Source organism: Leuciscus leuciscus, assembly GCF_965113295.1.
Source record: "Leuciscus leuciscus genome assembly, chromosome: 6".
NCBI lineage: Eukaryota > Metazoa > Chordata > Actinopteri > Cypriniformes > Leuciscidae > Leuciscus > Leuciscus leuciscus.
Window position 1 is genome coordinate 40432635 of NC_138730.1, and position 9971 is coordinate 40442605.

Genomic DNA, 9971 nt, shown 5'->3' on the forward strand with positions numbered 1-9971 from the left:
GGAGCTTTTGAACAGGTGGTTATAAAACGCTAGACTGAACATCCATGGTGGAAAGTGATGTAATATCCTGTGTCAAAGGAGGGGACAGCAGTTGTCTTCAATCACAAGCAGCAGTTCTATACTGGGCTCCTGACACATTCATGGGCTCTAGGGATTTGTGACATCACTGCTCCCCCTTCTGGTCAAGCTCTGATGAAAGACAAAAGCTTTGCTTAAGCTCACAGTAACAGGAAATGCTTGGATTGGTACTCTTTTACCAAAAAAATAGATGGTTATAGGTCTCAAGTCGCTTCGAACCACTGGTGTAATCGAAAAGTTGTGTTGCAGTATTTCAGACCTATTTTATATGTACTTTTTTTGTAAAAAACAAAATCCATTGACATGGACTGATGCACTTTGGACTGTCCGGTGTTTCCTTTAACGGATGCTGCTAATTTGAAGATGAAAAAAAAAAAAGTATACTATATTATTAGTATATTTAATATACTACTGATTTCAAGTAGACTTGGAACTTGAAATCATATTTCTGATAAAAGTCTTTTTGTGAAACCACCCATAAAGGTAGTCTAAATGTTACAAATGTGTTCGTTTAAAAGAAAACTTTATAACTAAACAGAGGACAGCTGGTCTGTGCTGTAGGTGGTTATTGGTTCAACACCAGGTCAAATAAACCCACAAACTAGTGAGTTCCTAACTGGACTACTTGACTGTTTTTCAAGTCATTAGAAATGAGAAGCCTCTGTTAAAATGGCATAATCCAAATTAGTTTTAACAGGCATTCTCTTTTCAGTTAAGGAGAGATGCAGAAGACCTGATTCAGGATCCTTTTTGTTTGTTAATTTTTTTTTTTTTTTTTTTTTTTTTTAAGGGTTTGAAAATGTGGGATTTTATAGTTTATTATTGCAAGAATTTGTTTGAAAAAACATGCCAAGTTTAAAGGTTAACAAAAAGAACTGTTTATCAGATTTCATATTGTAGATTACAGAGCTGTACATGTTTAGTTAGTTGTATATAAAGAAAATGTGGATTTAATTTATGTTCTGGTTTTTCAGTGGTAACAAAAAAGCTAAAGTTGTGGGGGAAATGAAAGAAATATCTCATGTTTCAAATAATAAAGGTCAAGTATATACCTGAAGGTTTCTTAAATACTGTTTAATATTTTTTGAATACAGCCTATATAAATCTAAAAAAGTACAGTCATTAATGTCTTTCCCTTAATTTACCTGATTTGTTTTATTTTATTATCATTTTTTTGCATAAAAGTAAATTATATAATTAAATGGCAGCAGGAAATGTCAGTCAAAATTCAGCATGTAATATGTTGCAATTTAAGAATGTATTAGAGAATAACATAAATGTTGTTTTAAAAAATTAAACCATTATAATAACGTATTTGGGTTCTGTAGTTTTGATTTGTCATTATATTGCTGATTTGCCTGGCAGTTGTCTTTTTGCACATCTGATGTGGCTCTTGCTGAGTGATTTTTTAAATGAATTCACACTTATATTTTTTAATAAATCAACTTAAAATACACTCCACATAATAAAGATATCTTATAAACATGCTGTAGAAGTACTTTACTGTACACAAGTCTTAACCTTAATGGGCAAGAAAATGAAATTTAGACCATTACTGCCACACAACACCAATAGTATATGGAAAAATAGAAGTGCCTTGAACAATATTTATTTATCAGATGGACTCAGCAAGACATCAGGAATAGGCATGGGTACAAGCCATGTCGAACCACGCTGGAGGACCGTGTTGCCAAGTCTTTTGTAAAACATCTTCCTGGGAAATGCAATAAACTTTTTCTCCACCCTGTGGGCGAAACTTCTTGTTTTCACATTGTACTACATAAATATTTCATCCATGGGTTTAAACACATGGAACGATAGATGACTTTTACTCGCAGTTTTCACAAATGTCTTCATTTTGGTGAGGAGTGTTTCACTGTGACACACATGGCAACCCACTTCCTTGCTTCCATTTCCGCGCGCCATCTTGTCCCCACAACTCAGCGGAACAGAACGCTTCGCGTGCGTCTTCCAGCACTACAGAGAAAAATAGTCAAAAACTATCTAAAATTAATTCGAATGAATTAAGATACATCGTTCCGACACTCGCCTGCCTCGTTGGGCGCGTTGTAGATATATTCGTTTGGGGTAACGGTCGTTTTATTTCGTTTTGTATTTTAATGGCGTTGTGAAAGCCCTGCCATGGCGGTTAGTCAGCAGCAACAACAGCAGCAGGCCGTGAGCAAACCGGCCGGCGGGAAACACGGCAACGTTTTGCCGTTATGGGGTAACGAGAAGACTATGAACCTCAACCCGATGATCCTGACAAACGTCCTGTCGTCTCCCTACTTCAAGGTGCAGCTGTACGAGCTCAAGACGTACCACGAGGTGGTTGACGAGATTTACTTCAAGGTGGTGAAACAAACCTGGGCCGATGCGCGTGAAGCCCGCGGTTTACTTTTCTATTTTATTATTATTTTTTAAATTTCATGTTATTGATGCTTTGAGTATATGGCTTATTTGTTGTTATTTTTACTTAAATAGTTTTGTTTTTTTAATAAACATCTTTTGCTTTGTTTATTATTATGTGAGCTAAAGTAGACCGTGTTTAGGCCATAAAGGCTAACGTTAACTATGCTAACTAACGTTAGTTCAAATGTAGCTACATAAATGGCTACTCAACTCAACCACATGTTGTTCAAAACTCGTATCACTGACTTTCTATTGATATTATAGACTTTCAATATATTATTGACCGCTTCAGTCACCATTTACTTAAATTGTATGGAAAAGCATTCAACGAAAGTGAATAGTGACTGATTTTAAAATTACCATAGCGACAGCAGTTTCTACATTTAAGAACAATAACTGTTAGTTCACATCAAGATCAATAACTATAAAGATAGATAACTTTATTTGGGTCGACTCCATCTGACGATAACGTTTTGTTTCATAAGCGCGCTCTGCATTAAAATCGTTTACCGCTTTAAATTCTCGAGCTCTTTAAAGGGATACATTTAGTCATCATTTACTCACCCTCAAGTTGTTCCAAACCTGTATGCATTTCTTTATTCTGCTGAACACAAAAGAAGATACTTTGAAGAATGTCTGTAACCAAACAGTATTTTATTCCCAATATAATGAAAGTCAATGGGGTCAACTGTTTGGTTACCCGTAATATACAAAATATATAATTTTGTATTCAGCAAAAAGAAATTCATACAGGTTTGTAACAACTTGAGTGAGTAAATGATGAAAGATTTTTTGGGTGGAATGTCCCTTTAAACTGATTGGCTGTCAATGTTTCATCAGCTCCAAAGAAAATTATTATTAAAGTGATTTTAATATCATTCCTCTGTCGTCCTCGGTTCTATGAACGGCCCTTTATTTTTACTACTAAAACTATAACTTTGCTTTAGCCAGTACTGTTGCAACAATAAATAAAATATTCTAAGGTATTTTCTATTATAATGATTTTCCACGATTTTAAAGAATTATCTGTAAGTAAGTGTTTGTAAGGTTAATATTAGTTTCACTAGTACACTAATACAAGATTTTGTATTAATTTTGAAAAACAAGTGTGGTTGGATTGATGTGATTATTTAGAACAGTGATTTGAGTTGTATAATATAGTTTTATCCAATTTATTTGTCAGGTTTGAAGACATTTAAATGATTAATCAAATTTAAATGTCTTTATCAGGTCAACCATGTGGAGCCATGGGAAAAAGGCAGCAGGAAGACAGCGGGACAGACGGGAATGTGCGGAGGGGTAAGTAGAAGTACGTGCCTTGAGACCTCCACAACTTCATCCTCCCATCCTCATCGTCACTTTGATTAAATAAAGGGAGAGATTCGCTTGATCTAAACATGAGTCTAGCTTTAAATCTCATGATCTTTGTCCTGCAGGTTCGAGGAGTTGGGACGGGTGGGATCGTGTCCACTGCATTTTGCTTGCTGTATAAGCTGTTCACACTGAAACTGACCCGCAAACAAGTGATGGGTCTCATCACCCATACAGATTCGCCCTATATCAGGGCACTGGGTTTTATGTACATCAGGTATGACTCGAATCCACCTCAGATGTTTCACATTAACTGAGTTTCTTTGTTTCAGGAATTTATTTTAAATTGTCTTCGTTTCTTAATATTTAGCTTTTTAACACTGCCATGGAGGGTAAACTCGTTGCCTTTGCTAAGGAATATGTAGAGCAGAAGAGTCCAGAATTCTCTGAGTCAAAATCTGTTAAGTGGTAATTAAATTTAACGCACCATGAAAAAATATATCATCTTTTATTGGAAAATTAAACATTTTATCTAACTTTGATCAAAGCTTTAATCTTTTAAACAACTGAGTGAAGAACAAATTTATACTTGAGTGCGTTATGTATTAGGCACGTTATCGTCTCTGACAGACAGCATGTTGAAGACCCCCTCTTATCGGAAAGAGGCTCATTCAAACCATCAGGTAGTGTGGGTTTTCCAGGAAATGCGTGTACACGCTGGCCCTCTGCTTTTCGTAAATACTAACGTGTATTGTGCACGTTATTTTTTTGACAGACATCGATGTCGTGATATTCAAATGATGTGGATTTGAAAACAGAAGGAATCGTAAGGTAATAATTATTCATTTCTTAGCCGGTAAATATTCGGTTAAGTGAATGCTGCCCATAAGTGTGTTATGTCCAGGTTTTTAGTTCTGATATTCCAACCGACAGCCAGCCTAAGTTTTTGACGGACATGATACCATGCATAAGGGGTGAAATTTGTTTGGTACTTTTCAAACGTGCTGGAGACGTTCTGAATGCTTTGAGTAGTTTATTATTCTTATTTTACAAAATGAAGTTAATGTCATGGCTTAATCTACGTTACACAGACTGACATGTTTGGCTTGTCAAATTTTACATTCAGCTATCGCAAGTTCATTTTTGTACCAGGAAAGGAGTGGTTTAATGCAAAAGCTGTTTTTATGGTCTCTTATATCAAAAACCTTTTATTTAAAATGAAGATCCTGTTGTAAATAACAGTCAAAATCACTTTTTAAAACTATTTTTCCATAATTACCCCTTAGCAGATTTTGACTCCTATATGAGATGATAATTTAGGTCTTGGTACATTGTTAGTTTGGATGGTGCATATTTCTTGGTTTGACCACAGCACGTCCCAATGAATATACATTTATCATGTCATGTGTGTATTTCAGGTATACTCAACCTCCTCCTGACTTGGTTGACTGGTATGATGAGTTCCTTGACGACGAGGAGGTATGTCACCACGGGTAATGCCTTAATCTCTCTCTTATTTCTAATGTACATAGTTGTAATCAGAAAGCTTTAGGCCATATGCTGATTGTGATGCACATTGCTGTCCTTCAACCTTTGACCTCATTTGGCTTAATGTTCCCTATAAGATACGCAGTAAAATCACAAGCAAATTCTTTGCAAATGGTCCTTTGAGCTAGATGTGAAGGTGGTTCCTCTGTGGTTAAATATGAATTCAGTGATTTCTTGCCATATTCTCTTAGCCCAGATAATGGCAGTCTGTATATGACACTATGCCTCGATGATTCATAAGAGATTTCTATTTTATTGTAAATATCAGATATCCATTACTGGGTGCTGGCTCATCTCTCATGCACCTGCACACCCACTAATTATGCATTTAGTTATATAATATCCATTAAAAAAAAAAAATTCTAGTAAAGGAGATCTTATTCGCATTGAGCAAACATTGCTGCCAGGCATGATGGTGGTTATGTGTGTCTCTGGCTGACTGCCCTGTTCTCTCTCCCAGATGGCCCTTGTGATGCGGGTGGATTGGATATAGGGTGTGCTCCACACTCTTGGCTGGCGTTCGTGAGTGCAGTTAGAAAAGCTCACCTACCCACTCCACCCCTTCACACTCACCGGTGCATCATATATGTCAGCTGACCTGCAACCTCCTCAGCATCGCACCTATTTTGAGTCAGTGCATAGTAAGAGACATTGTGGAAGTTAATTATTTTAAGCTCATGTAGTGGTTTGAACTATTAAACATTGATATAATAAACTATTTTCTTAAAAAAAGACAGGCATTAAGTTCCATTTAAAATCATGTGTGACCCTGGATTAGCCTGACTACATCAGACTTCGTACTTCCGCTCAATTTCAGTTCGTTTCTGTACTCAGTCTGAGATAGCGACCTATCTCCCAGTTTTCCTCCGGCCTGAAAACAGCCGGCCAATCAACGAACAGAGGGTGGGCTGAGAGCCGTGACGTATAGACGCTGATTATACCGTGCTTGCGTAGATTTACTTCACATAATCTGCAAAAGTCGTTCACTCCGGTATTTCGCTCGATGGTTTTGTTTTCGCATCATACATGTGTTTACAGTGGAAGTTCGATGCGGCTAAGCAGGCGCATAACACGCGTCCTAACCAAACGTTATGTGATTGGCATACGGGTAACCAATGATTTTAAACTTCAGACAAGCCCCCCCAAAAAAATTGTGAGTGAATGCAGCACAATCACGAACATAAATTAGACAACTTTAAAGGCGATTTTTTCTTCTTTTTTTTCACCCTCAGATTCCACATTTTCAATAGTTGTATCTCGACCAAATATTGTCATATCCTAACAAACCATACATCAATGGAAAGCTTAGTTATTCAGCTTTCAGATGATGTATACATCTCAATTAAAAAAAAATGTACCCATGTTTGTGGTCCAGGGTCACATATGTATTTAAATGTTGACATGAGACCAGCAGGCTAGAAAATGCCTTTTTATTCTACATGAGGAGGATTGGCCATTACATGACCAGATTTATATACTTGTGAATAAGTTATTCATACAATGGCATTCATTTTGTGTCCATGCTGTTTATTTGCTATCATAAAGTCCAAAATGACAGTGAAACAAACAAAAACAACAAAATTACTTTAAATACTGAATATTAAGTCAGGTGAGAGCAGAGGTGAAGACTCAGTATTTGGTCATCACAAATAAAGCATTTTATACAGGACAGTTTACAGTGTAATGGCTTTAGGGGTCTAATCATTAGCCTTGTGTTACCAGAGGCCTTGCGATAAGTGCATGTCTAAGTTTGTGGTGTTAATGGTTTTTCTTCCTTGTCCCTGTGATCAGGAGTTGGACGTGAAGGCTGGAGGAGGGTGTGTAATGACGGTCGGAGAGATGCTCCGCTCCTTCCTGACCAAGCTGGAATGGTTCTCAACATTGTTCCCACGAATACCTGTTCCTGTGCAGAAGGCGATTGACCAGCACATGAAGAGCCGACCACGTAAACCCCTGCAAAAAGATGAGCAGGAGGAGGAGGAGGTGGTGGCAACTGATTCAGCAAGGCATGGAGATAGGCGCCGTTCCAGGTACAGTCTTTGTGTGTGGGTGGGCTGAGATTATTTGGCTAACCAGATCAGCCATGATCAGTGTTTGAACGATCGCCAACCATTTTTAATGGTTTAAAGTTAAGGGATAGCCTTGGGATAGGATAAATGTTTGTAAACGGAAGCAATTTGTCCAAAATACCAGTAATTTTGGCACAGATGCATGAAGCTACTTTTTTACCAGTGATGCTTTTCGCTACACATATAATAGACATTCTTGGATTCAATCTAAATTATTGTGTGTTGTTGATTAACTGTGGTAAATGTCTGGCAGCTGCATTGTAATAATTGACATCTGTTCATAAGAAGTTTTGTGGTGTAGCTACTCTGACTGTCATGTGTTTTGCAGCTTTTCCTCTTATTTTATTTTTTATTTGGTTATGAATTTGCTCCCAGTATCATGTAGAATGTAGAAATATTATAGATTATTACGAGTCTTCAGTCTCATTTGGGTTTACATAATTTAATCAGTAGCCAAAAGTTTTGTTCTCCATTTTATTGTAGTTCCTTTTGAAATGCATTCATTTCTACTATGAGTTACTTAGCTACAGCAGATACTGTCTTTCATATCTTGTAATGTTATAATGTAAGAAATATTATTGCTATTACAAAATTACCCCACTCTCCTATTTGACAAGGTGTCTTATGTATGTGCTCTGTTCAATGATTTGTGTTCTTATGTGTGTGTTAAGGACACCTAGGAAAAGTCAGAGTCCCAAGAAGTCCCAAAATCGTTCCCGGAGTCGCAGCCATCACAAAGAAAAACATGGTGCCAGCTTCGACCGAGAACTGGAGAGAGAACGAGATCGTCAACGCAAAGAAAGGGAGGGAAAGGACCGGGATAGAGACAAGGACCGGGATAGGGACAGGGAGAGAGACCGAGATAGACGACGTTCCAGAACGCCAGACCGAACCACAGAACGTCGACACAGCCGTAGCAAGGAACGACGTCGGAGTCTCAGTGCGAGCCGGGAGAAGCGGAATGAGAGGAAAGACAGAGATAAAGAGAGGGAGGCAGAGAGTGAGAGAGAGCGTAGTCGCAGGAAAGACAGAGAGCATCATAAAGATCGGGAGAGGTCAAAAGACAAGAGAAGTAAGGGAGAGGGAGAAGAGCGGAGGCACAAGGAAGATAAGGAGGATAGAAAGCACAGGGAAGAAAAGAAGAGCAAGCGCTCAAGGAGCAGAAGCAGAGACAGGAAACACAAAACCGAGCGATCTAGCAAGAAACGCTCTCGCTCAGGCAGTAAGAGCAGGCAGGAAGCAGGGGAGGAGAAGAACAGGAAGCGGGATCACAGCCATAGTAAGGAACGGTCACACAAGCGCAGTCGCAGCAAAGAGCGCTCGCACCGTCGAGAATCCAGCAATGGACGAGAAAATGTAAAACAAGATCGCCACAGTCCCAAACCAGGTGAAAGAACAAACAGTGTTCTAGCGGAGTCTCCCTGATCCAAGTCTGTCTCCATCTCCTCTCAGATTCCCTCTGCACCTTTATTCCGGTCCCTCTCTTATTACTTCATGTCCTTATCTATAATCCTCTCGTGCACCACTTGTGTTGAAATAAACAAATGGAAAAGCCTGGATTTTTTTTTTTTATCAGCCAATTGTGTAGATGTTAAAAATGTCATTTTCTCTCAGTTGCTCGTTACTGATGTCTGGACTGAAAATGGCATTTTAAAATCCTTTTTTTAGTCCATTTTCTCCCCCAATTTGTTTTCAGGATTCTCACAAATGGCTTTGTACATAGAGCTCAGAGAATGTTTTAAATTTCAACAGAGTTGACCACAGAGTTAAGTTTGTGCACAGGCTGCTGAAAAGCTGTGCTGACATTGCTGTTTGATCCATTGCTCTGTTGCATCTCGTTTTCTAATAAAAATTCTTGTATGAAACAGAATTGTTCAGTTGTGTTTATTTTTAATGTAATTAAGCAAAAGAGTCTTAACAGTTAGGGTTCTGCAAGTAAAAATTTATTATATTGATAGTTTACGCTAACATGTAAACCTTTAAAGGCAAACCTTTCGTGATTTTTCAGGTTGTTAAATTAAGATGTGCTTTGCTGTGTGATTTCAGCTTTATTTTAAAAAAGGTAATTGTTGATTTATATGTGCTGTACTGTACTACCCATAATCCTAGAGTGAGATCTGAAAAGTTGCTATTACTATAGAAGAGAGAAAATCAGTAAGACTAGTGGCTACCTATTCCCATGAAGCATTGTGAATGATGTAATCTAGTCAGTCCTACTCTTGAAATTACTTGAACATGTATTAAGTTTTTTATTGAACCATTATTTCTGAATCAGTTATGTCTGTTACATTGGTCAATGTGATGAGTGAATTCGGAGATGTTTAATACAGTAGTTAACAGTGCTTTTTTGAGCTCAGAATAGGCCACTGTTGTGTCCATGTCAGCTCGTTATATAAGAACATTCATTTTATTGGAACAGCAGGTGTTTTGTGTATGGTTATTTATTTTACATGTGCTTTACATGTCATAATTTATAAGACTGAATACATGGAGAAATGCTCTGTGTTTAATAACTTGACTCATATACAAAAACAGGAATGTGTATATATAGGC

The 9971-nt window shown here is 37.7% G+C and overlaps 2 protein-coding genes across 2 annotated transcripts in view; both read left to right on the plus strand.

Annotated features, from left to right (window-relative positions):
• eeig2a (EEIG family member 2a) overlaps nucleotides 1–794 on the plus strand; it is a gene marked incomplete at its 3' end in the record, with an annotated part of 12835 nt that extends 12041 nt beyond the window's left edge. The window contains exon 11 of the mRNA XM_082173396.1: nucleotides 791–794. Coding sequence (XP_082029522.1) covers nucleotides 791–794 — 4 coding nt within the window. The remainder of the gene's footprint in view (nucleotides 1–790) is intronic.
• A 1206-nt stretch (nucleotides 795–2000) lies between these two features.
• Nucleotides 2001–9288, plus strand: prpf38b (pre-mRNA processing factor 38B). Its single transcript, XM_082172824.1, has 6 exons — nucleotides 2001–2430; nucleotides 3721–3789; nucleotides 3927–4078; nucleotides 5220–5280; nucleotides 7141–7379; nucleotides 8090–9288. Exons 1-6 carry the CDS (start codon nucleotides 2221–2223, stop codon nucleotides 8841–8843), a joined length of 1485 nt encoding a protein of 494 aa, XP_082028950.1. The 5' UTR covers nucleotides 2001–2220; the 3' UTR covers nucleotides 8844–9288.
• Nucleotides 9289–9971: the final 683 nt, after the last annotated feature.

Coding starts and splice junctions, on each gene's coding strand:
- prpf38b (XM_082172824.1), top strand. CDS start 2,221: ATGGCGGTTAGTCAGCAGCAACAACAGCAGCAGGCCGTGAGCAAACCG. Junction 3,790..3,926: donor AGACGGGAATGTGCGGAGGG/GTAAGTAGAAGT, acceptor TTTGTCCTGCAG/GTTCGAGGAGTTGGGACGGG. Junction 5,281..7,140: donor AGTTCCTTGACGACGAGGAG/GTATGTCACCAC, acceptor CCCTGTGATCAG/GAGTTGGACGTGAAGGCTGG.